Below are 27,212 nucleotides of genomic sequence, written 5' to 3' on the forward strand. Positions count from 1 at the left end.
GCTGGTTTTAGCTGGATTTAGCTGGTCATTTTCCAGCCTGGCCAGCTAAGACCAGGCTGGAAATGACTGGAAACCAGCCTGGAAATGGCCAAAACCCCTCTTAAACCAGGCTGGTCGACCAGCTAAAACCAGCCAACCAGCCTAGGCTTTCAATTCAACTGCATTCTGGACAAATAACACTAGATGGCGCTAAAAACCTGCTGAAATCACCACGTTTGAGAAGCGTCTGTCTCAAAGTTTTTTTTACTGTAAAATATATTTAGGTATAGCCATTTAGAGTGCAGAGTAGGAGGGAACCTACTGAGCTACCCGGATGGGTTAAGATTAAGGAAAAAAGGACAGAAGAACATCTTTATTACCTTTTTATACTCCTATTCCCCCCGCCTGTGTTCGTACTGTAAACAATGACCTAATGTAGGCTGCACGATTCCCAGCAGATGCGTTACATGACACCAAAGGAAAAGCGACTGCTTACAAAGGACAAAGACAAAGAGTGACAAAGAGATTCAAAAACATGGCAGCACCTGTAAGTTCTTTTAAGTTCTGTCTAGAAGATAGTTTTATGTTGTTGCTTTTTTGTTTGTTTGTTTTAACCATCCACCCTTGTTTACGCACCCACCAAAACAAACACGCTTGACATTCAGTTTTCAGACAGCAGCTTCACGGCAGCTAAAAAGCTCTGCAAACTTTAACATTTCACTCTCTGATGTTTTTAAAATATATATATCAAAAAATAAAAGTTATCATGTTAGTCAAACACATATGTGTGCGCTTGTCATATGAGATTTCGCGTTTGTGTGTAATTGTATCGCCTGTTGTCAGCTGTTCCGCCCACTGCTTTACTTTCTGTTTCACAACTGTTGCAACATCATGTGAAAACCCAGCATGTGATAGCTTACTTGTAAAGAAGAAGAAAAAAAAACACTCGTCACTGTTCATAAAGCAGAGAATCAGATGCTGATCTCCTCACACTGACCGTAAGTCTGGTTCTGTTTTAGTCAAACATGGAAGTAGAGCTGCACGGATTGTTTGAGAAAAACAACACCTTCGACTATGATAATTATGAGAACAAAGAACTAGACTGCCAGCCAAAAGCAGTCTCTGATGCATTGGGGGTCTTCATTCCCCTGCTTTACTCCTTGTGGATCTTATTGGGGCTGCTGGGACATGGACTGGTTCTGGCAGTATTGTGGCTTAAGTGGCTGAATTGCAGTGTAATGGACATCTTCATCTTTCATTTGAGCTTAATTGACAGTCTCCTGCTGCTCACAATGCCTCTCTGGGCCGTGGATGCAGTTAAAGGATGGATCATGGGGTCAGGGCTCTGCAAACTGGCTGGAGCTCTGTTTAAGGTGAGTTACTGTAGGTTTGTTAATGTGTTGGTCTCATACGTTGAATGGGATGTTTACTGTGGTTGCTTGGTTAAAGAATTTAATGAAATTCTGATGTTATGTTAATATGAATATTCATGAATATGAATGCCGGATATTAGATGAAACCTGGTTTTCAAATAAGATCCGGTGAAGATGCTGTTTTAATTTGTTTTTAAATAGGAAAAGCAGAGCAGTAGTGTAATAAATTTGTCACGTGTTTTGAATATACTGTAAAAAGCAAGTAGTTATAAGTCGACTTTACTTTAAAAAAGAAAAAGAGTAAATCTTTTAAAACTTGGAATTTTTATGCTAGCTTAACCAATTGTTTATAATTATGCACAATTCATTTTCTGAAAAAAAAGGCAATGTGTTTACTCACTTTTTTAAGTAAACTAATCTCTTTTTATAGTGGATCTGCCTAGTTAAGTGACACAAGCCTAATTTGCTGTCTGGATCTATTAAATTCTGATAATTGTGATTTAAAATGCAATTTCATAACACAGCTACAGATTTGATGCTGTGGTTTTAACAGCAGCAAAGAAAGACCACCAAGCATAATCACAAAGTATGTTACACTATGCTACTGTTTATTTAAAACCTCTTAAACATTGTTGCCATTTTTAAAAATAAAGTTGTCAGTTGTCATGACATTAAAAATATAACTACTGTATCTTAAATAAAGTAAAATTAATTACATATAAAATCTTAAACTTTTAAGAATCCAAACACTATTTTAAAAGCAGTAAAACACTGACATTAACCTACATTAAGGTTGAAACAACGGCAAACATTTTTGCCATTTAAAGTGCAAATAATTTTAAAGCCAAAAGGTCAACAAGAAAGCCTTCACATTTAGATTGTGTTACTTTTTTACACTTAATTTGATGGTCCATATCGTACATTTTGTTGACTAAAAGTTGCATTGCAACTACATGCCAATTACAGTACTTGTTACTCATTACAATACTCATTTGAGTATTAGTAGACTGTCTGCTTAATATCTGCTGATACTGCTTCTTCAACATACATTTAACTAACTATATTAACTGTACTTTGCAAGTACATATCAACTTACACTTAGCCTAACCCCAACCTAACAGTCTACTTCTAATCTAATGAGAATTAATCGGCATGTGCTGTTAATGCAATGTAACTTCAATTTAATAAAATGTGTTAAAAGGGACCATCAAAATGAAGTTGTACTTATTTTTCTTTCTTTTCTTAGTTTTTTATTATAAAAATTAATCAAATCTAATTGTTTTCCTGAAAATAGTAGTTTCAAAACCAAAGGAAACAAGGGCTGCAACTAACGATTATATTAATCATCGATTAATCTGCCGAATACATTTTTTTAAATTAATCGATGAATCGGATCAAATTTATTTTAATCGATTTGTTGTTGCAGCCCTAAAGGAAACCAAAATAAATAGAAAAATGTTATTTATAATTTACATACACATTGTGTGTGTGTGTGTGTGTGTGTGTGTGTCTGTCAACTGTATTGTAATAACTGTTCCCTTTCACTCTCTTCAGATGAATTTCTACTGCAGTATGTTCATGTTGGCCTTCATAAGTGTGGACTGCTACCTGTCCATTGTTCATGGAGTTCAGAAGTTGTCTCGTAAAAAGCCCATGGTGGTTCATGGATGTTGTCTGATTATCTGGCTCCTCTGCCTGCTCCTTTCCATCCCAGACTGGATCTATCTGAAGTCCACCAATCATGACAGCACAGGTCAGGTTAAAGATGAATGCATTTACTTTTATCCAGATGATTCCTGGCATCGTTCCTCACGATTTCCGCATCATGTCATTTTGGTTGTGGGAACACTTGTGCTGCTGTTCTGTTGTTCCTCCATCATGCTGAAGCTTCAACGTGACTCAATGTGCCAGCAGAAGAAAATGGGCAGAAAAACAGCGATCATTGCAGTCTTAGTGCTGGTTTTTCTCATCTGCTGGACACCCTACAGCATTGCCTTCATCGTGAACACCAGTGCTCGTCCAATGCTCATCGACCCTTTAACAGGAGAGAGTGAATGTGAATGGAGGCAGTGGACAGCTAGCAAAATAACAGCCATTTTTGGGCTTCTCCATTGCTCCATCAACCCTGTTATTTACTTCTGTTTCTCCAAAGAGTTCAGGAGACGCACACTGGCTGTGATAAAGTTCAATGCTTGTGAATCAAACAATAATGACGGCTCACTTTGGGACTCTACTGGAATAAACGTTAATGTTACTGTCCAGGAGGAGCAAGGTCCACTTCAGCAAGTCAATGAACTTAAACCAAAAGTACAAACCCAGCAGCAGGATACGTGAATTTATAAATCATTGAACAATAGACTCTTTGTTTCTCGTAAATTATTTTATGCTTATTGTAATCATCTGCATTGTATTTACAGCATACTGTATTTATACAAAAGCATTGATCAATGACTTTTGGGTTTGGATTTACTTAAAGGTATTTGTACAGTCATCCTGGAAAATCCCCCTCTCGTGATGGAGGGTGGAAAAGCAGGAGACCCCCAGGTCATGGAATTTCTGGAATATTATAGAATTTCGAAATGTTTACTGCAGACATTGAAAGTCGGGGAATTTTATTAAATGGTTTTTGTCCGAGTCATGCAAAATCAGGGATTTTTTTGTTTGTTGTTTTTAAATTTTAGTGAAGTTTATTTATAAATTAATTTCAAGAGGAGCACATGCTTATGATTAATCACAGCTGGTCCCACATTAGCCAATTTATGATTCACCAATCAGACGATTCCTTACGATCACCATAAATAACCTAAGTGCCATACGACAGCCATCTTTGTTTGGAAGAATCCCCCCTTCCACCCCTACTCCTCTTCCTTTCCTAGATGGGTGGCACGGTGGCCCAGTGGTTAGCACTGTTGCCTTACAGCAAGAACGTCACTGGTTCTTGTCTTTACCAAGCTAGTCGACGTTTCTGTGCGAAGTTTAGATGTTCTCCCCATGCTAGCGTGTTCCCTCAGTTTTCTCTATTCAAAAACATGCGACTTAAGTTAATTGACTAATCCAATTCGGCACTATAGATGTGCTTCAAGTAAGTAGTTATCTCTCCATAGCAATTCCTAATTGTTCATTAGCAAGAACAGCAGGGGAGTTCTTGGGAGCTCAAACTCTCCTCTTGCCTTGCAAACAGGAGGGAGCCCTGGGCTCAAGGATCTTACAAGCTCAGGGCTCTCTCCTGGGACACGCTGAAACACGCTTTATAATCAATCATCAGCTAAAGTGTGAACTCTTGAACTGTACATTTAACAAAATGTACTATTTTTGTAGCATGTTTGTATTTGTGTATGTGTTATTCAAATTGTTATGGTTAGGCTCTTTTCAGAGCCATTTAAGTGAATTGCAGTCACCAGGCTGTACTTGTTACATGCAAACATGCCAGAAAAAGGAACATTTGAAGGGCATTGCCTACAAAACGACCTCATCAAAAGCTGGCTGTTTAAAGTAGATGACAGAAAGGTGATATCTTGTGCCAATGGCTATAAGGGTCATAAAGTGGTACTGTATGTAGCTATAATGTTTGCTAGATAGTTGTAATTAAAATGTATTCTTGAAGTATAGCCTATGTCAGGTAGCATAAGAGGTCACTTTAAGAATCGAAAGCGTAGCAGAGTTTGTGAGCTAATTACTGTTAAGTCTCGATAGCAGAAGCTTGGATTAATCATTATTTAATGTTTTAATCAACGTTGTATTACTGTTATAGGCTAATTAAAAAAGATCGACAAGGCACTTGAAATGAAATTCAATCTATTTTGCAGTCTAGCTTTGTTTGAGTCGTAAATATGATGCGATGTGACATTAATTTATTATTTATACTAACCGTTGTGTTTTGTTATTTAACTTTTGTACCAAAACCATCTGTAAACCAGTGGTGTAGTCCTTGCTATATGCACATATACTCAATATGCCTACTTTTTTCTATGAGCTGTTTGGGTATCACGACTTCTGAGGATCATACTCTCGGTATACTCACTTGTTTTGGTGATTAGACTTCCCTAGTTTTTGTACGTTAAGTATTTGAGTTTTTCGAAGATCACAACAAATCAACTGAATGATGTCTTGCTGAAACGTTCAAGTAAAATTGTAAAACAGCATGGGCGTTGCTTTAGACTTCCTATATTTCCATTCAGCCCCCCTAACACTTTTGCGATTACCTGTACACTGCTAAATGATCGCCTCAGTCCCCTTTAAAATTGATATAAAAACGGCGGCAGAATCCTGATCCTGAACTCGTTTTTTAGTTAGTCAGCAAACCACAGCTGTGCAGTGTGTGTGTATATATATATATATATATATATATATATATATATATATATATATATATATATATCAAATGAATCAAAGATACATTGACTTTCGTCGTTTCTTTGTCTACTTTTAAAATTTGGATTGGGTGGATAATAGTACACCACCTATTTTTTTAGGACTACACCACTGCTGTAAACAAATAAACTTAATAACAATTAAATGTTGGATTTAAAATACTCTCTGTGACTGGTTTTGTCTGCTCGCAGTCTGTTTTTCTCGTCATTATAGAAAATAGAAATTCAGCTTTGTAGACAGTGATAATTAAGGAATTTGGAAGAGTGGGAACCCTGACCAACTAGAGCACTTTAATTAATCTTTTCATTTCATCAGTGGAATTATCATACTGGTCATTATTTACTGGTGTCTTGTCCAATGTTTTTTTTTTTTTTTTTTTTTTTTATCGCGTTCCAAGTGTATTGTAAAGAAAATACATGTGTATTCTATAAGCAGTGACAGATGGATATTATTCATGTCATTATTTCTGTCTGTTTTGGTTGATGCAACTGTGCCCACATGTGTCTGTGTGTGTAATGCGTGATCACACTTCCGTTTGTTTGTGGCCAGCACATATAATTTACTGTTTTTGAAAGAGGGCTCTACTGCTCACCAAGTCTGCATTTGACCAACAAATATAAAGAATAAATATCACTGTGAAATATTTTTCAGTTTATAGTCATTTTTTGCTACAAAGCAGCTTACCCCAGATGATTTGCTTATTGGGGAACGGATAAAAACTACAACATTAAAATGCATTGTATCTCTTGAGGGTAACGTGATTCTCAGCATTGGCATCCAATTTCAGGGACCCAGACAAACTGTTTTGGCCTTAGAAAAGCCCAAAACTGATTAAAACGAGCTTTTGTCATTGTAGTAAAGTTCCATTCACAGCTAAACTAAAGTAGTGTAACATAATAACTCTTACATTTGACCATTTGACAAAGGTGCTGTATAAGACTTAAAGTGGTTCCACTATGAATACGAGCCAATGAGCCACTTTGAGGGCTGTTTAGTATAACATTTCTTGTGTGTGTGTGTGTGTGTGTGTGTGTGTGTGTGTGTGTGTGTGTGTGTGTGTGTGTGTGTGTGTGTGTGTGTGTGTGTGTGTGTGTGTGTGTGTGTGTGTGTGTGTGTGTGTGTGTGTGTGTGTGTGTGTGTGTGAAATTGAATGGTTATACAACACAGACTCATTGAAAATGTGCTTCAGCCTACATTTTTGTGAAACTGCAAGACATTTAAACATTTCACTGCAGTTTGTAGGTAACATGAATACTGCGAGGCAGTAGGATCTTAACTTTAGTTCCTTTTCACACGGTGGCCCAGTGGTTAGCACTGTTGCCTCACAGCAAGAGCGTCACTAGTTCTAGCCCTCACTAAGCCAGCCGACATTTCTTTGTGGAGTATTCACGTTCTCCCCATGCTCACGTGGGTTTCCCCTGAGTTCCCCAGTTTTCTCCCACCGTCCAAAAACATGCAACTTAAGTAAATTGACTAATCCAAATCGGCACCATAGACTTGCTCCTAGTAAGAAGTTATCTCTTAAGAGCAATCACTATCTGTTCATTAGCTACTACAGCAGGGGAGTTCTCGAGATCTACATGAAAAACTCCCCTTGCAAATAAGAGGGAGCCCTGGGCTCGTGATCTTATGAGCTCAGGGCTCTCTCCCGGGACAGCATGCCAAAAAAGCTTCATAATTAATCATCAGCTAAGTGTGAACTCTTGAATGATTTTTATAGACATATTATCCACGAACAAAGGATTATTTTCATTTAACCAAATCAATTCCACAAAACATCTTAACGGTGTATATTTCTGGCTTAGTAGCTCACTATTGTAGTATTGTGTTGTCCTTTGTGGGTTTGAGTCTGGTGAAGCACGGTTACACAAAAGAGATAAAAGTTATGCAAATTCAAGATAAAACTATACATGTTCACAGTGCACTGGTCTCTTAAGTTTGGTTTTGAAAACACTACTGGTGGCTTTTATTTCAGTGATTCATTGGTCTAGGTGATCGGTACTACAAGCACTGTCTTTTCATAGACATATACACAGAGGACATCTATCTTAAACACAAGATACAGTAGTGTTTAAGATTCTACGATGGATTTCTCATTTGTCATCTGAGAAGTGCAATGAAATGTACCTTGAGCAACGTATTTTACATTTTGAACAAATGTATCCTGAAGTACAGTATTTCCAATGAGCCTGGGCTGGTTCTAAACCTTATAATATACATTATACACTATTATAATAAGGACAAATGAAGCAGCACAACTGTTTTCAATATAAAATGAAAAGAAAAAAATGTTTTACAACATAAATCAGTGTAATGATTTCTAAAAAATCATGTGACACTGAAGACTAAATTAATGCTATAAATACTGTACACAGTTTTAGTATGCCCCAAAGTTTAGTATGTAAAATGTTTCAGCATACCAAAAAGCTTTTAGTATGGTTTGTGTTTATGCAAGTGAGACAAGTGTGGTGCTAATCGACAAGAGAAGGCACCAATAACATTCCATACACCATACTAATCAAGCAACATAACTGTTTATTGCTGGTACACACAGCTGCTATCAATTATCACAATAATATTCAATAATCATAAATCATACTCATGAACATCATTCAAGAGTTCCCACTTAGGTAGGCTTAGCGTTAATAGCAGGTTTGGCAGGCTGTCTCGGGAGTGAACCCTGAGCTCGGAGATACTTGAGCCCAGGGCTCCCGCTCAGTCAATAAGCCTATAAGGGGATCCGAGATCAGGTAGGTCTCGAGAACTCTCCCTTAGAAAAGGGAGGAAAAGGAGGAGATGGGGTGGATGGGGATTGTTCCAAAACGAAGATAGAGCAGTAGGGAGAAAACGATCCATTTGTTGTAAGCTTGGATCACTCTGATTGGATTATTACTGATTACAGATGAGCAGCCAGTCATGCTCAATCATATCACGTGCTCCTCTCGAAATAAGTTTATGAAACTTAATCAAAATACAACAAAACTGCATAAAAGGCTTATAATGCGAAGTAAAGATGAATAATAAGGATTACATAAATAAAAGACAGATAATGAAGCCCCAAGCAATTTAATATAAGTATATACAACCTCAGAGACATGCCTTCATTTTCCTCCTCAAAGACTGGGGAGCCCATTGCAGTCACATTGGAAAACCAACACGTGTGTCTGAGAATGCAGGGCGATGTGCACTTATCCCACGGCTGAGCTTCCAATGTTTCAGCAAGAAATCCTCACCTTTATAGTCAAAATTTGGGTGCTGGCCAAAGGCCGGCCTATTAGGTAAGAGAGAAGAGTAAGTTGATTCAGCCCACCTTCTCTCTCAGCTATAGGTGCACATTATTTCTGATTGCAAAGCACATACTTGAGGTTTGTAGAGTCAGTATGATTATCATAGAGTCAATAATCCAACTCCTGAAATTTGGAGCAAGTTAACCTTAAGATCATGAGACTTCTATGGTCATTTGGTCATGCTTGAGGGTCAATATTTGACCTCTGGAAATTTGGAGAAAGGTGTGATGTTAACCTTAAAGTCATGGGACCCTTCTCTGTTTATTTGGTTGGTTGTTGAACGCAACAGGAGAAAAACCCATTTCTTATACACACTGTAAATAAAAAAATATACTAATAAAACTACTTAATAAAATAAATAACATTTAAAGTTTTTCAAATAAATCAAATAAATACATATTTTAATTTAATATTTTAAACATAAATAAATACTCATCACAATATTGAAATGTGTGTTCAAATTTTGCCACTGTCATAGAATCTGCTGATGAATAAAGATACAATTTCTGCTTCCATGAAAGGAAGTCATGTAAATTTTCTTTGAAGGGGCAGTGTATTTTATTCAGAAGTCTTCTAAAGGTCAGTGGTCTATGTGAAAGGGTGTGTTCTGTCACTTACATAAGTGTTATGAAGCTTATGAAAAAAAATGAGGGTGCATTCATGTCTCACTCAAATTCTGTGAAGTAGCCAAATGTTTGTCTTTTTCAAATAGTTTATGAAAGAGAATAATACATTGGAAAGTTATTAACTGTTCATAAAGTTAAGATGAGAGAATAATGATTTGGCATTTGTGCAGTTTCCCGTGAAATGTGGTCTTGAAGGTTCTTTTTCCCTTTTACACAACCATTTGGAGGAAGTACTTTCTTCATGTTTTCTTAGCACTTTCTGAACACTGGGAAAAAACGCGTTTGGGATTTTTAAGATATAATGTTTAGTGCTCTCGTCAGTGGAATAACCCCATGGACAGAAATAACAGTGTTCGTGTTGTAGTCAGAGAGAAAGAAAGGCTTTGTACATGCACTTGTTTTTGTACTGATCTTCAAGGGAGTGTCTATGTAAAGGAAGTCCTGAACAACAGAGGCCTGTGAGCAAAGTGAGAAAAACATTAAGCCATTTTAACCTGTCTGAAGCCAAACAAAGTTTTGTTTCCTAGAAAGGTTTGTGAACAGAGGTACATCTGCTTGGGCTTTCTGTGATAGAGCATTTTGATGTTCAAAAAATAACCACACGTTTCACCCTTCTCAGTTCCTGTTTTGAAACAGAACATCTGAGCATTAGTGTGACTGACTGCATGACTGCATTGTCATGCAACGCAATATTCCATCTGATATTTCTCTTGAGTCGTCATTGCATGATGGAAATTAAATAAACAGAGTTGATGAAGATGTACAGTGTAGCTACATTCAGTGTAAAGTGTGAATTTCCTGTCCTGTTGTCACTGCCTGACAGTTTAACATTTGCATGTAGTTTGTTTCAGTTCATCTTTTTTTTTCTAGGTCTAACTCTTTCTTCAGGATTAGCATCCGTGGTTTAAAATGTGTTGTGTAGTTAATTTTCATGACCATTTCAGTAGAAAAAAGTGAGTGTAGATGATGTTTGAGAATGATAGAATACTTTGAAAGTCACGCGTTTCATTCCTAATGTCTACACAAACATGTTTTGGCATGTCTCTAAAACTGGTTTGTCAACTTTTGAGAGCTGCTGTATGTCAAGCCAAGCACACTAATACTGTATGAGAAACAGAGCTTAACCTGCTTTCTTGAGAAGCTGACTATACATGACTGTATATATCATAGTTCACATTTATTTTATATGAAATGAACACCTAAGCAAACAAAATTGTTAATATTTGCTTGCTGTCTATTTTGTATATGTATATTGTGATATGGTATAAACATTTATCAGGGGTCACCACAGCGGAATGAACCGTCAATTACTCTGGAATATGTTTTTTTTCCAGCCACATACTGGACTGCCAAAAATAATAATTATAACTAAAAATATACTGTATAAGACTTATAATACATAAAAGTATTAATTGGCAAATATTGAAATCTTTAATGAACAGCAGGACATTGAATATACATATTTAACGAGTATTAGCTATATTATAAAACACACTATTAAAACTTCTTATTCCAGACATTCAAACTTTCCTGTTTCCACTGGCTTTGTGAGATGCGGAACTGTTTTAATGTGGCTGAAATCTCCAGACGAAGTTTAAAAAGAGAAACATTTCAGCCACAGAAAGAGAAGCTAATGGTTCCAAATGAAATTTCTTCAATATTGCATTTTTACAATACCATCAACTCAATTAAGTCCCTAAAAAGATTAACGCAATACAAATGCAAGAGAGGACACGGTAATGCAAAGAATCCCAATGGTCAACACAACAGCTGGAACTGAACAGCAGTGCAGGGTGGAATGGGATAAGGATCTGCTCAGTGTTTGAGAACTTGGACTGAAAGCCCTGCAGAAACCAAACCTTAACCAGAAGAAATAATCAAAAGGCTAAACTAATCTATGCTGGAGAGCAAGTTGGGTGAACAGCAAAAAGTTCACTTTAGTGGTGAAAACTATTTTATTTTCTATGTGTTTGTTTGGAAATATTGTTTGGGACTGACAGAATCCAAAGAATGTGCAGTGAAGTCAGTGAAAGGTGAATGAAGAGTCATGGTTTGGGTGATGTTTTCTACAGCAGGAGTTTGATCTATTACACAGATACATGGCAGAGTGAATGCAATGTTTACCAGAAGTTCTTTCAGCAACATGCTCTATTCATGCAATATTCATAATAGATAATGACCCCCGTCACACAGCAAAACAGGTTAGGAAGTTCCATGCTGAAAACACAATGCTGATGAAAATACTGAAATAATAAAATGGCCAGCCAAGAGTCCTGATATAAACCTGATCAAAAGCCCTTTGCAGCAAAGTGATAAAAAAATGTTAGACTGTAAAAGAGCTGATAAAGATCAGATGAGAGTGACAGACTAGAAATAGACTAGTAATGTGCTGTGGGCACAGATGTGCAGAAGTCATTTAAAGCAAGACCGTTAGGGCCTTCAGTAAAGTTAGTTTGTGCTACAATAATTGCTGTTCTCTAACATTGACAACTCTGTTTCCAACAATATAAGCGAAGTTTATTTATAAACTAATTTCTAAGGGATCATGTGATTATGATTAAACACTGCTGGTTCTGCATTAACTATGTATGATCCACCAATCAGACGATTCCTAACCCACTATAAAAAGACAGGGTTTCTCACTATAGTCATCTTCGATTTGAGAATCCCCCTTCCACCCCTTCTCCTCCACCTTTCGATTCATAGGGTGGCACGGTGGCCCAGTGGTTAGCACTGTTGCCTCACAGCAAGAATGTCACTGGTTAGTCCTTTAACAGGCCGGCTGTCGTTTCTGGTCGAAGTTTGTGTGTTCTTTCTGTGCTCACGTGGGTTTCCCCCGGATTCTCCGGTTTCCTCCCACATTCCAAAAACATGCACTATAGTGAATTGATCAATCTAAATTTAGCACTACAGTCAAACTCTCATCCAGCAGCATATCTCATCATAGCAATCATTTTAGTCATCAGCTCTTATTAAAAACGGGAGGTGTCGAGATCTACCTGAGCTCAAAGCTCCCCTCTCGCCCAGGGCTCTCTCCCGGGACAGCATGCCAAACTTGCTTATAATCAATCATCAGGTAAGTGTAAACTCTTGAAAGGGGTTTCGTGACATGCCCTGATCATTTTGTACAACACAGTTTTCTATCAGCTCTTCAATCAAAAATTCAACAAATTCCTTCAAATGTTGAACGATGATTACATTATGTATGAACAGAAGACCAAATGTTTAGAAATTGTTCTATATTAGAATTGTTCTAAAAAACATGAACTATTTGAAAAAGACCACATCAATATTATAGAAGACTTTGTGATACCTCCAGTCACTGGTGTCAATCTGACACCTGCTGGTTAAAATCAGGGGTGCATGTACAGTAAGTACATGCATGTTGTTTTGATGACAGATTCCTTCAGCTTTGACATTCATTGCGTATTGAACCGAGCTGAATCGTCATTGAACTGGTAGACTCAAACTGAAACTTTCCTATGAACTGGAAAATTCCTATGAAACCTGCGAAATTTCCTATGAAATTATTGCTTGCTCAGTGCTCACCTTGTAAAGCTGATTTGATAATCTGTGTTCTGTAAAGTGCACTATAAATGTGACTTGGCAAAATCCACATCACGCAGACAGCATGCAGGCTTGCTTACAGTATATGTATATTGTAAGTATGTGCTTATTTCTAAAGTACGCGTGTGCAGCCTACATGCCAGATACCTTTTATAATGCCCTTTATCAATAACCTTGAAGTCTGATGTCTGTATTTGTGTACCCAGTGTAACTTAGTTTCACATGGGCAAATAGTCTCAAATGCCAAGTACTGTAGGTATCGCTGCAGCCCAGAGACCTCCAAGTGGGAGGGATCACTCCACAAGTAGGTTGGGTTTAGGTGGTGTAGGTAGAGTAAATATTAATAAAACACATCAGGTTACTGTGAGGTTAGGTTTAGGGTTGGGATAGGTGTAGACATTAATAAAATACAACAGGTTACTGTGAGGTTGGGTTTAGAGTTGGTGTAGGTGTAGACATGTATAAAGCACAATATTGAACCCTGTGTCATGTACAAGACATTAAATAAATAAAAAAAACTCCAGATTTATACAGGCCCACTTGGAGCTCGAAGGCCCACTTGGAGCTGGCTCTGACCTCCGTTTATTCCCTTCTCTCAAATACAGCAATTTCATTGGCTGTTGTGCTTGTTTATGCACTGAGACACACAGTTAAATTTAAATGCTTCACATTTAAAGACTTGCGACCCTAATTGCTTTAGTCACTGTCTATTAAAGCCTGCTGTGATCTGACAGAGAAGCAAGGAAGGCAAGAGTGCTTTGGTCCCTGGGTGTCAGCAAAAGTGAAAAAAGCATCAGCATTTACACCAACTGCATTTCACTGACCATTTTGCCAACGTAATGAAAGAATCTTAAAGCTAAAACTTTACTTAATAATGATTTTGTTTAACAATAAACGTGTTTACATACATTTTACACAATATTTTCTATTCTGATATACATTTTCAGCTGTTAATCCCCAAATAGACATTATGTCCAATTTAGAACTGCAGACAGCCAAAGCTGGTGATCCAACAGAATAGGATCCACTAAAGCGAATAATTCATTTGCTCTACAAATAATGTGCCTATGAAAATGAATGCCAGTGATGAATATTTGATTGTGTAATATATTTCATGTTTAATTTTAAAACAGATAAAGTTTGCTTTACACAAGCGTGTGTTTTGTGCAAACCGTAACTGCAGTAAGGCTGCAATATCAGTAAATGTGAGTTTGAATACTTATCAGAAGCGAATGTAACATGGTTGACATAATGCCATGACACTATTGCCACAATAACGACACCTTGTGGTTATTTTGATACAGCAGCTTAATATCCTTCCCCCTTGGTTGTTTGTAATGTGGTTGGTTGTAATCTATGGTGAGGAGCTAAAAAAAAACACTCTCAAAAAATAGACACCCCGTTTTATTAGTTTCTCATTTTAGTTAAAATCATGATCATGTTTCATTTGTTTCTACTGTTGATTAAGGAAAATATGGATTACCAGTCTTCTGTTACTGGAGGAAAGTGAAGCCAAAACATTCCAGAGAGCAGCTGCCATCTTGGAACAATCATGCTGTTTACTTTACAAACAGAACTAGGTGGTTCGATATAAACAGTTTTGCCTATTTAAACAACTTTTGCCACTGTTGTGGTTACATCTGTGTGTGTGTGTGGTGTGTGTGTGTGTGTGTGTGTGTGTGTGTGTGTGTGTGTGTGTGTGTGTGTGTGTGTGTGTGGTGTGTGTGTGTGTGTGTGTGTGTGTGTGTGTGTGTGTGTGTGTGTGATAATGAGCTACTTAAATTTTTTTACGTTATTATTTAAATTTTTCTTTTGGCAAATTTTAAAAACATACTGCATTGCTACACCCATAGCACTAATCTGACACTCAATCTGGCTTTTACCATGCTGTGTACCCATGATGTATTCTCACTTTTGTGCTTAATTAGTTCACAGGCACAATAAATGTCTGACACTTTGTCATCAAACTTTAAACAAGCTAGACTGACTGATGGAGACGTAGCCAATGAAGTGTGAGCCCTAGTCTACCAAGCTAGCAAAATTCATGTGACTAAAATCTAGCTCACACCAGACACTTTCATCCGGCCCACATACCACATGGAATGATGGCACTTGGGCGGTCCGTTCCTGTTTGCCAGATCTGGGCCACAATTAAGCCATAGCAATATCACATATCAGCCAGAATTCAACCAAATGAACCAGACCTGACCTTATTCTGGGCCACAGTTTGCTTTTATTCTGGCGCAGATTCGGCCCACACCAGACACTTACATCCGGCCCACATACCGCATGGAATGATGGCTCTAAGGCGGTCCGCTCCTGTTTGTTAAATCTGAGCCACAAATAAGCCAAAGCAACTCCACATATTTGGCAGAATTCAACCAAATGAACCAGAACCAACCCTATTCTGGGCCACAGTTTGCTTTTATTCTGGCCCAGATCTGGCCTACACCTTACACTTGCTGGGTGTGGCAAAGTACAAAAATCCCAGCATGCGTTGCAGGATGAATACATGATATAGCTTATTGATGATGCAGTTTTCATTATTTGATTTAGATTCTGCTGTTTATGTTGATGTTGTTGATTTTGTCACTTTTAGTCTCCTGTTTGTGTTTTGTTCATTTTGAAAATTGTCACCATTGTTGAAGTTCATATGCTGATAATTGATTTCTCTGTGAGCAGAAGTTGAACTTTATAATTTTTTTTAGCTTCTAAACCTTCATAATTCTATGGCATGTGCAAGTATGTTATTACGTTACTTCTAATAATGGATTAAACATTGGTTAACATCAGTGAATTATATTATTTTATTACAGGTTGTGCCTCACTTCATTTTATTTATTTATTTATTTTTGTTACTTGTCTTGTTTTCTGTAATGAATAAACTTTTCAAACAAAGTTCTTAAAAGTTACAGCAGCTCAAAAGAAATTTTATATTAAGAGGTTCAGGGCTATGAGCCCAACTAAAGCAAACACTTTTCTCCATGATGGTGACTAGTTTATATGGTCCACGTATGTTTTAAAATAACTGGGCAACATTAGGCTCACAGCCACAGTAGCCAGAGCTTACTGTGCCAAATATTTGCCAAAAGTGGCCCACATATGTCTTAAGATAACTGGGCCACATTTGCACTTACACGAGTGAGCCACTTTAGGTTTAGACCCAGATTAACGTTAAATGACTATGCCACATTTTTGCTGACTGTGGCCGACATTTGTCCTCCATCATTTGGGCCAAATTTATCATTTTCCACATGGGTCACATTAGGCTTACATTCAGATTACATTTTGCCAAAAGTGCCAAATCTTTGCCTTAAACGGCCCATATATGAATTTGAATCTTTGCCCCCAGCCCCCCCCCCCCCCCTTTGCCCCCTCCCCCTTTGTCATTGGACAGGGGGGCCACTTCAGGCTCACATAAATTTTGTCAGGGCCGAAGGAAAGCCACCAGTGCCGCATAACTGCCTAAAGTGGCCCACATTCATATGCTGTCTGGGAAAGACGATCAGAGGGAAAGCCAGGGTATTGCTGGTGATCCGGAGGTCAAAGGTTAAGTTATGGATCCAAAAACTGTTCTACTTCTTAAACGAAAACATTGTCTGAAAAATGTGCAGTACAAGTAAGTCAACATGATATCTACCTGCTACACTTGGCTCTGTTAAATTTGAGTTTTTGAGTTGGCTTAAGATATTCAGCTGACAATCTCATTAAAAACACTGTAAACGACCTATCACAATCTTGAAACCCTTCAAACAGTATAGTATCACCAATGTGAGAGAGATTTTAGCCAGTTAAACACTGTCAGATATAAATATTCATTCATTCATTTTCTTTCTGGCTTAGTTCCTTTATTAAACTGGGCTCGCCACAGCGAAATGAACAATCAACAAATCCAGCATATGTTTTACGCAGCAGATGCCCTTCCAGCCACAACCCATCTCTGGGAAACATCCATACACAATCATTCACATATGCCACGGACAATTTAGCTTACTTAATTGACCTACACTGTAAAAAATTAATCCTGAGGCTTGTAATTTTCATTAAGAAAAATTGATGTGGTCATTAAAAATATTGGTCATATTTTCTTTTAAAAATTTATATTCTGGATTTATTATAAAATATTGACAAGATTTTGCAAACAAAATCAAGAGATAAATTTAACTTTTTAAGGAAACCAGTGCAATTATTAGGCTTAATTTGAGAGACCAATTAAGCTAATAATATTGAGGAAAGATGGCTTCACATTTATTTTAAGAAAATTTACTCAATTATGTGGATTTAATTGAGATGTTTGCATTTGAATCTCAACAACGGCAGTGATCAGACGACATTTTCAAGGAGCAGATCGATAGCGAGCATGTTAAGAGGTAAGCATTAACAGTTTATCATTTTATTGTCTTTAATAAGCTCTTTCAGGAAAGACACATGCTGTTCAAGCTTGTTCAGAAGCCTTGTTTGATCAGGCAACATTTAAGCGGGCTGGACAAACAACAGTGAACTTTGTTGGTTAGCCTAAGTTAGTATGTTAGCTTTATAGCTATTCAATGGGGTTTATGCACAGCTAGTGTTTTTCCATTTCATAAGGTTCCTTTTACAGCATTGATGATGTATTTAACAGTGTTTTTATATAATACTGTATATAAATACTAATATTTGTTTGCTTATTTTTTTCAGATTAATGAAGAAAATGTTCACAGTATTTTCCCACAAAAGAGGAGCGGTTTATGGGTGCCATACAGCAGGTATTTTTTATCATGTTATTTGTGTATTATTATTATTAGGCAATATTACTAATTTCTACACTTTTGTTGCATCAGACCTCACATTAAATGAGGGACGAGATGAGAGATGTCGTTCTCTGTTGCTGGTGTATTTGAATGAAAAAGAGGAAGTTGTAGATGTAAGCGCAATGTAAGTGTCTTAAACTGTTTTAGATACTTATAGTTTTCAGAAAACAGCCTTTTATATTTTTGCATTTTTACAAGAAAAACAAATATATAACTCAAACACTACATTGATGAATGCACTATTCCTTGTATAAATATGGTTTGTTTTTATAAACTTATTTCTTTGTACATTAGTATACATTTTGAAAACAGCCTGTCCATTATTAGTAAAATACTTGTGTACTTATGTTATAGTGTAAGTCAGCAACGTCTACTCAAACATTTAGGAGAATTATTGTTCACAGAGATACAAAGAAATGGTTTATTTCCTTAATGTATTTCCTCAATGTGTTTTAGTAAACCTTAAACATTTGAAATGTACAACTGCATAATTTCATAATGATAACGTAATGTTTATTTTACAGTGTGGGAATGCACAGAGAATTGCTGTCTGTCAGAGGGATGACCAACCATGAGGACTTCTGCATTGTCTTGGAGGATAAGTGAGTCATGGCTAGCTGGATTTATACAAGTATTCCCCATATTAAAATCACCCAAAAACAAACTTCTAATAAGTTTCTGACACAAATTCACTGTTACAAACTGTTGGGGAATTTTCACTGCTATTATTTTGAGATACAGCTTTTATACTGGTTTTATATGTTGTGCAATTCTGTCAGATTTTGTCTAAAATGGGACTATTCCTACAAAAGAAAGTTGACTCAACATTTTTTCCATGACATGGATAAAGGACTTTTTTCAGAGCTTAACATTGCTGTACATTTTAAATAGATTTGTTTAACAAATTGTGTGTACCATTTTGTTATCAGTGGAACATGTAATAAAATGATATTTGGCCAAAATGCATTGTGTATGAGTTTCATTCTAAATGATATATATTACATTTTATGAATGAGTAATTTTTATTAATAAATATGAGTAAAATGTGGTTAATTTGCTTAAATTATAAAAGCACATTCCACTACTAATATTAAAATCATCATCTATCACTCAAAAAAAACTAGTAATTTTCACATGATTCATTCAAGTGGTTTTTGCTAAAAAAAATAAATATAAGTAAATGGTGGTGGATTTGCTTAAATTATAAAAGCACATTCCACTAATAATATTAAAATCCTCATCTAATACTCAAAAAAATTTGTAATTTTCACATGATTCATTCAAGTGGTTTTTGCTAAAGTTTTCAAACTACTTAAAATTAATATCTGCAATAGTGTTACCACTATTCTTTTAAGTAAATAGCACATACATTTTTTTACAGAGTATACCACAAGTTTTTTTGACTTGTGGGGGAAACCAGAGCACCCGGAGGAAACCCACATGAATATGGAGAGAACATACAACTCCACACAGAAATCCATTGTGAGCAGCTAGCTGTGAGGCCATTGTGCTACCCAATACACCACCATGCTGCAGATATAAATATTATTATTATTAATCTAAATGTTGGATGGGGCAGCATGGTGGCGCAGTGGATAGCACAATCGCCTCACAGCAAGAAGGCTGCTGGTTCAAGCCCCAGCTGGGTCATATGACATTTCTGTGCGGAGTTTGCGTGTTCGCCCTGTGTAGTGTCTAGTAGTCTTGATTAGTTATATTTATTTAGGGTGCAGACCTGCGACCCTCAATGAATTTTGAGACCTTTCGTTTATATGGAGAGGGCTGTTTTCTAAGCTATTCTGCAGCCAGCCACCAGAGGGCGAATCTTGTTTTTGGTGTGTGTCCACAAGAGTACGCATACACCAAAAGTGGGATTGACGTAAATTGTATTTTTTGTAATGAATATGAGGAGACTGCTTTACACTTATTTTGGCTTTGCACATACTCAGTCAACTTATGGAGTGAGGTGCAAAAATTGATTAATAACTAATTGCAGTGTTCTAAACCGCTGTCATTGTTGTGGGAAAATGTACTTTTTGGCTTTACTATGTACCCTAGTCAAGAGGAAAATAGTTTTTATTTAATTAATTTAATTATTTTGCTGACAAAATTTTACATTCATAAATGTAAATTTACCAGTAAGAAACCAAATTCAAAGGTATTGATGACTGAATCATGCTATTATATAGTAATTTATATTAGTAGCATCAGAGACTCTCTAAATAAGAAAGCCCTACGCACTTTCAAACTTTGTGAACTCTACAATGTATTAATTTGATTATTACATATGTACATTTTGTATATTTGTATTTGATTTATGCTTACCCCCTGGCATGTGTATTTTTTGTACTGTTAAAATGTTATAATAAAAAAAAAAGAGTATTATACACCGTGGCCACAATGTGCTAAACTATTTTAGTTCAGTTGAACGAAAAGAAGGCAATGAACTGTACAATGTAATAAGTACAATGTGTAAGTTGTAATAAGTTGTATGAGCCTACTGTAATACAGTAGGCCTACTGTAATACATGACCTGCTCTGGCATTTTTTTAGAGGTGGCATGATATCAAGCCAAAATCAAAACATCCTGAAAATTAATTTATAGGACATAGTTAATGCCAGTCGGTCTCAATAAGATTTTCCCAATGCTGTTTCAAGTGCAAATCTAATATTAGTGCTGGGATGCATTTATTCTGGGACTGGGACATGGTTAAGGCAGATTGGATAGAGATCCATAAAATGGTTCAGAAGATCATTGGAAAATCTTTTGCCCTATCCACAAGTATTTATCTTTAACTGTAAAGCTGAATTACACCTCAGTCATGGCCTAGAAACTGTTACATTTTGTATAATTTTGTAAATAGGCCTTTTTGCAAGATAATATACTTTTGTTTCTTGCATAAATGTGTGGCTCAGTCAGATTTATATTTTCTTACCCTTGTATTTATATTATATTTTCTTACGTCAGAGATGAGAGATCTGACTGTTTTTGTCATATCCTCTCTTTGGGATTTCTGGGACTGAACACTGAATGACTATTATTTTTGTTAATTTCACCCTTCACTAAATATTTAAAATGCTTGCTGATGTTGACTGTGTGGATGGTTGTATAATTGTATATTATGACATGATAAATATTTATTACTAATTGTCATTTATTAGCCAAAATATTCAGATTTTAAATGCTGTTTTTGTTAGCAAAATTGCAAAACTGTTGGGTACTAGGTCTATTGGAAGATTGCGAGCTGAACTCTGTGGCTCAATGTTGCACATTAACACTTGTCGCCACCTACTGGCAGTGTTTGACATTAAGACAAACACTTGCTTCATTCTAGAATGAATCATGCATCTCAGTGAATGGAATGACTGGCTCAATGACTCACTTATTAAGACATTTATAAGTCATCTGCTGCCACCTACTGGCAGTTTATTTTATATTAATAAGTATCACATTTTAAAAAATATTTCATGATTCTTTTAATTTTATAATTGTTCATAATATTGACCAATTCCAATTTTGAAACAACATAACAAAAATACAGAATATAAATACACATTGTAAGTATGGTCTTTTTAAACATAAATTTGATGTGTTTTACTGTTATTGTCCATTAGTGAGCTTTGAATTGCATTAGACATTATTTAGAATTTACAAAAGCATAAAAAAATTACCTTGTATTTTGGTAGGAATAATACTTTTAAAAAAGTAATAAAGCATTGAACTTTTTTGTTATGCCATTGGTTTATAAACGGTTCCCAATTGAATGGTTCAGTTTTGAGTTTAAATTAAATAAAAAGGCCAGTTGTATTTTCAGTTGTGTTTTCCCATGTAATTTACATTGTGGACTTGGAGGGACTCAACAAAGGTGGGCTTGAAAGTAATAATAAGTAGTCACAAGCTGTAGTCATTTTGCTTCTTTTTTATTGTACTGCAGTTTTACAGCATAATTGAGACAAATCTCATAGATACAAGATTAATGCAAGCACAAATGAAAATGTTATATGAAGGTTCAGCATATTTATATACTAAACTAAAAACAGATATTAAAAACTATAATGTATATCTGGCGATACTGTTTCATAATATTATTTATGAGATTTAAAAAAATCTATTTACAGCAAAAGAAAATACAGAAAAAATAGAACATCATACAGTAAATATCAGGAAAGCATTACTAAACACTACATAAAATTAACTCCAAAACATAATGAATAATATGTATCAAAAAATAAAATATATATTTATAAAAGTAAATATTAAAAATATATCAATTTCAGCTTCTCACATTTTTTAAAAGCATTATCCAGTTGATGAGTAATTGAAAGTGATCTATTTTAACATAATATTAACTTTTATCTCTGTTGCAGGCAATCAATATATTAAACAGAAAGCTAAACAGTTGAAAACCTGCAGTAGCTGCCACATGTGAAGAGCTTAAACATCTATATTCATGTTTTAAAACATTACGTGTATTAATGAGCACAGTCTAGACATTCAAAACTGGTTCAAATCACGTATGATAACTATGTTTATTAAAACTAAAGTAACATTAACCTCCAACACAGAAGATGGCGATGTTGTTTGATTGTTTTAGCCATTGATTTCACTCCTCTGCTGTCAGAGGATTGCTGTGTTTGGAGTCTCAGAGTGAAATAGACAGATCATCTAACTATATAGGTCTGAATTTTTTTCCATAGCGAAAATTTTGAAATAATGAATATTACACACATTTGAACCAATAACACCTCAACAAAACATTCACAACACTTCGATCATATAGAGTGTGACAAAAAAAATAAAGTCTTGATAACTACATTTTCATCTTAGACCGTTTTTTTTTCTAATTGTATTATTAGGCTCGTTTTTTTTATCACAGAGGACTCTATTTGAATTTTGTGTTTGTCATAATAACAGAAATGGAACATATGATATGTGACTAAAAGAACAAAATTAAAATGAGAGACAAAATATGACAACTTGAAATGGTACTGTATCATCAAGGCCGTATATGTCTTGTAACACTTAAAAATACTGTGTATTTTGCATGGCATGCCATTAACCCAATCAGTGTACACTAATGTCACTTGTAGTTCCAGTTGTGCTGGATTAGACCATTCTTTAAAGTAGGGGATTTTTTTAGTTTCCTCAATGGTGATTTCTATAACTAATTCCCAATCCCTGCTGGGTGAACACATCAAAAATAGGGTATAACGCCAATAGTTCTACTACTTTTTTCGGACTTTTTTTCCTTTTGTTATAGTTATCATCATTGGTGTGAACGGCAATGCATGAGTTCTTGAATTCCTCTAGCATAATACAACAATGTTGAGTACAAATTACAGGAAAAGATGCTGGCTTGGTAACGGTCTGATGGCATTTGATGTTTCAGAAAGCAGATGTGTGGGACGTGTCCACTGACTCTGACCATCCCGAGCTCCGCCTAGAAACCAGGCCTGCGCGGCCCTTCAGCTTGAAGCCCAGAGGTCGTAGCATGTCCAGCAAGTGCTGACGAAATTTCACCCCCACAAAAGCATAAAGAATTGGGTTGACACAGCAGTGCATGTAGGCAAATGTTGAAGTGGCTGTGATCGCAACATCCAACGTGGTTCTGGTCCCGCAGGAAGTTTGGTTAAAGTCAGTCCTGTTAGTATGCATGGTGTCAGCCATGAGGGCGATGTTGTACGGTGTCCAGCTGATGAAGAAGGCCAGCACCAGGGCTACAATGACATGGATGGCTCTCTTTTTCTGCATGCACTTGGAGCCGAGCAGCAAGCGCAGCAGAATGCAAGTGTAGCAGAAGACCATCATTATTGCTGGAATCAGGTAACCCAAAAGATGATAGACCAGACGGTCGACCAAAAGCCAAAATTTAGAAGGAGCTTCTAAATGAACACATTCTGTTCTATCCTGACGTCTGGAGTCCTTGTTGGCACCAAGTAATATCCATTCGGGAGTGGAGAGCAAAAAGCAGAAGAACCAGACCATCAGGCAGCAACAGTGAACCGCGATGGGCTTTTTACGAGAGTACATCTGCACTGCATGGACGATGGACAGGTAGCGGTCGAGACTGATGCAGGAAAGCATGTAAATGCCACAGTAGAAATTGATCTGATGAAGAAAGATGCAAATGAAGAGATGTGATTGTAAACCTAATGTACATTTTTAAGGATCAATTTATTAATTTTAATTTAATTAGAATTTTAATTCTAAGAACTTATATTCTTAAAGCCCGATAAAGGTTTTGTTCCAGATTATAAACACACAAAAAATACTGTTCTACAGCATTGAGGCAACAGGCCTGTGCTCTGCCTGCTTTGAAGTAGAACTATTGTTTATTTCAAGGTTGGGCATTTGCCAGAAAAATCCAAACAGTAAACACCAAAGAGTTACTTTACAGTAAAAACATAGTTTCAATTAAGTGTAATTCTATTCTAAAAGCAATATAGACGCAGTTTTTTTGTTAAAAATGCTATACAAATGAACATGATCTGACTTTACAGAGTTGTAGAATTTATTCAAGCATCTACATTGCTATTATCAGATGCCTTATTTATTTGCCTTTTTTTACTGCTGTAATATTAGTTGCTCAGAGGACAGTGCACAGCTCATATTCATATAATAGTACCTCTCATTAGTGTGAGTGGCTCAAGAATTGTTAAGAGTATATTGCTGCTCAGGTATTTAGAATGTTTTACCCATAAAAAAAAGAGCAAAAACAGCACTTGGCTGTGAGTATGGTAGGGTCTTTACACTTACAACATCACTGAGATTGTTTTTAAAGATGTCTGTTTTTACAGATCACAAAATTAAATACTTTTGTCCATGCAATGAAAACCATTGAGGCCCACAACAAGTTGATTTGGAATTAGATTTGATGAAACTGATTTGTCTCCTTTTAAATTTAAATATATGCATAAAACAGCTAAGAGAACTAAAAGTTTTACATTCATGCAAAAATCAACACTGCCCGTATCCCAAAATATTCTTATCCCCACCTTGAACAGAGCTCCAGTCAGTTTGCACAATGCTGTGCCAAAGATCCATCCCTTCACCGCCTGTACAGCCCAGAAGGGCAGTGTTAACAGCAGCAATATGTCTGCCAGGCTCAGGTGGAGGATGAAGATGTCTGTAACATTCAAACCCGCCCTCTTCTTCCACAGTACAATCAGAACCAGGCCGTTTCCCAGCAGCCCCACGACCGCTGCCAGTGAGTAAAGGATCGGCTTAAAAATGCTGTCAAAGTGCATGCTGGAGTCTTGAGTGCACACAGCTCCTGCGCCATAGCTTTCACTGTAATTGTAGTCGCTGTAATTGTAAAGATCTGCAAAGTCACTGTAATCCTTCATATTGAATGTTGTTTTTGAGTCAACATTCATTTTCTGGGGAAAAGAAAAGAATCATTATCCATTTTTTCATCCATTTTATAATTTCTTGTAAATGCGGTTTCAGTTTAGTCTTCTCTTATTTTTACTTTTAGTACAATGAAGACAAATTAAAGCAAAGCGTTTTTCCTGGACTAACAAACATGACCAGAAGGGGGCAAAAATGAGATGAGACGTGAGAGCAGTTATCCCAACTTTAATCAGAATCAGAATCAGAAAGAGCTTTATTGCCAGGTATGTTCACACATACGAGGAATTTGTTTTCGTGACAGAGCTTCTACAGCGCAACAGGATAACAGAGACAGGACAAAAAACAGATAAGAAATATATTTAAAAAAAAAATAGAAGTAGTGAGTGCAAATATACAGATTGACAAGTGTATGTACGTGTTTATTACTATATACAACGTTATATGTGCAGCTGTTATGTGCAAATTGGCATGTAAAGTGTGTTGTTAAATAAGTGTATATGTGTATAAAAGTGTATAGCAGAGATTTTTATAAATATATCATTATTTTCTCAGCATTTTATGGTTCAAACCTTTTTTCAAAGTCTTTTTTTCCTCTTCTTTTGTTCCATAAACTTTATATAATGCAAGTCAATAGGTTCCAATGTTTTTGAACTAGCAAAACAGTTTAAACGTTCATCAAAATATCTTAATTTGTGTTGAACAATATTTTCGTTGATTTCTTTTACAGGTTTCAATGTGATGTATTACACTGCTGTGTATTTTAGTGTTCATCCAAACCTCTTTTCAATAATACAGTTTGATTCTAGAGTGAAATACGTGATTTTATTAGTGCAGCTATTCAGCAGCTTTGGCACAAAATCAATTCATATTCGTAGAATCACTCAATTGAACAAACAAGCGAAAATGTAAAACCACACTAGCCACAGAAGAACATCACAAAGGGCATTCTTCATAATGCAATTAATCTTTAAATCGGCTGTGATCTTTGTTTTTGTTGCTGAGATTGCAGCATGTCAGTGGACATTCCTGGTAAAAGTACCATTTCATTGAAAATGAGCCTAGCACCTCTAAGTGTTATGAGCCCTACTCATTATGGGAAATCATGCTGTTTAAAATAATGCTCTGTGATTGAAATCTGAAAGTTATGAAGGTGATCTCTGTCACCCCCTGGGATTTCCCTTCAACACAAGTATCTATTTGTGCTTGTAAAATACATCTAACATTTTAAAACTTTAAGATCACAATTGATCACATAAGTTTTTTCAATACATTCCTATCACAACAGAATCCGCAAAATCTGCTAAACTTCTTAACACAAAATAAAAGCATTACTGATAATCTTTAAATATAAAACACAAAAATTAAACATTCATTTGAACATTGATAAAAAGTCAAATGTTATGAAAGAATTGATATAAAGGGTGGTGGAAAGTTAGGAAATGGGGATGAGGAACAAAAAAAAGAGACAACATACCTTCGTAAGTGCTCTCGCAGAGGTTGAGAGGTGCTAAAATGGTTGGCACATAGAGAGCTAGTCATTAATAAACCTAAAGGTCACAGCATGCAGATGTGCAAAAGAGAGAAAGGAGGAGGTGACAGTGGCAGGGAGTACCAGGGTTCAAAAAAGAGGAAATATGATAACGATCAGTTGTCTGTCATTCACAGTTCTATTTTAAATCATTTTGATTTCTCAATGAAATGTTATGCTCTGTGAAACAGAAATATGATGCAGATTACAGACTGAAACCACGTTTGCTAACTGGTTGTGGTTTATCCAATTGAAACAATTCTGTTGATAAATTCAAAGAGATTGTGAAGGCAGTTCTGTATTCTTATTGATATTATCCAGTACTGAATAGTTTCTG

The 27,212-nt window shown here is 36.1% G+C and overlaps 2 protein-coding genes across 2 annotated transcripts; one reads left to right on the top strand and one right to left on the bottom strand.

Annotated features, from left to right (window-relative positions):
• Positions 1-274: 274 nt before the first annotated feature.
• cxcr3.3 (chemokine (C-X-C motif) receptor 3, tandem duplicate 3) lies at positions 275-5,676 on the top strand. The gene is made up of 3 exons (XM_056476061.1): positions 275-526; positions 999-1,352; positions 2,907-5,676. The coding sequence occupies exons 1-3, from the start codon at positions 515-517 to the stop codon at positions 3,684-3,686; spliced, it is 1,146 nt and encodes a 381-aa protein (XP_056332036.1). The 5' UTR covers positions 275-514; the 3' UTR covers positions 3,687-5,676.
• A 16,399-nt stretch (positions 5,677-22,075) lies between these two features.
• On the bottom strand, positions 22,076-26,906 carry cxcr3.1 (chemokine (C-X-C motif) receptor 3, tandem duplicate 1). The gene is made up of 3 exons (XM_056475467.1): positions 26,822-26,906; positions 24,990-25,373; positions 22,076-24,102 (listed from the first exon to the last, which is right to left on the bottom strand). Exons 2-3 carry the CDS (start codon positions 25,368-25,370, stop codon positions 23,380-23,382), a joined length of 1,104 nt encoding a protein of 367 aa, XP_056331442.1. The 5' UTR covers positions 25,371-25,373; positions 26,822-26,906; the 3' UTR covers positions 22,076-23,379.
• Between the last annotated feature and the right edge of the window lie 306 nt (positions 26,907-27,212).

The sequence above is a fragment of the Danio aesculapii genome, chromosome 16, assembly GCF_903798145.1.
Source record: "Danio aesculapii chromosome 16, fDanAes4.1, whole genome shotgun sequence".
In the NCBI taxonomy this organism is placed as follows: Eukaryota; Metazoa; Chordata; class Actinopteri; order Cypriniformes; family Danionidae; genus Danio; species Danio aesculapii.

Excerpts from the sequence above, each read along its gene's own strand:
- cxcr3.3 (XM_056476061.1), top strand. Across the intron at positions 1,353-2,906 it reads TGGCTGGAGCTCTGTTTAAG|ATGAATTTCTACTGCAGTAT; the intron begins GTGAGTTACTGT and ends CACTCTCTTCAG.
- cxcr3.1 (XM_056475467.1), bottom strand. The coding sequence starts at position 25,370 with ATGAATGTTGACTCAAAAACAACATTCAATATGAAGGATTACAGTGAC. Across the intron at positions 24,103-24,989 it reads TGACTGGAGCTCTGTTCAAG|ATCAATTTCTACTGTGGCAT; the intron begins GTGGGGATAAGA and ends TTTCTTCATCAG.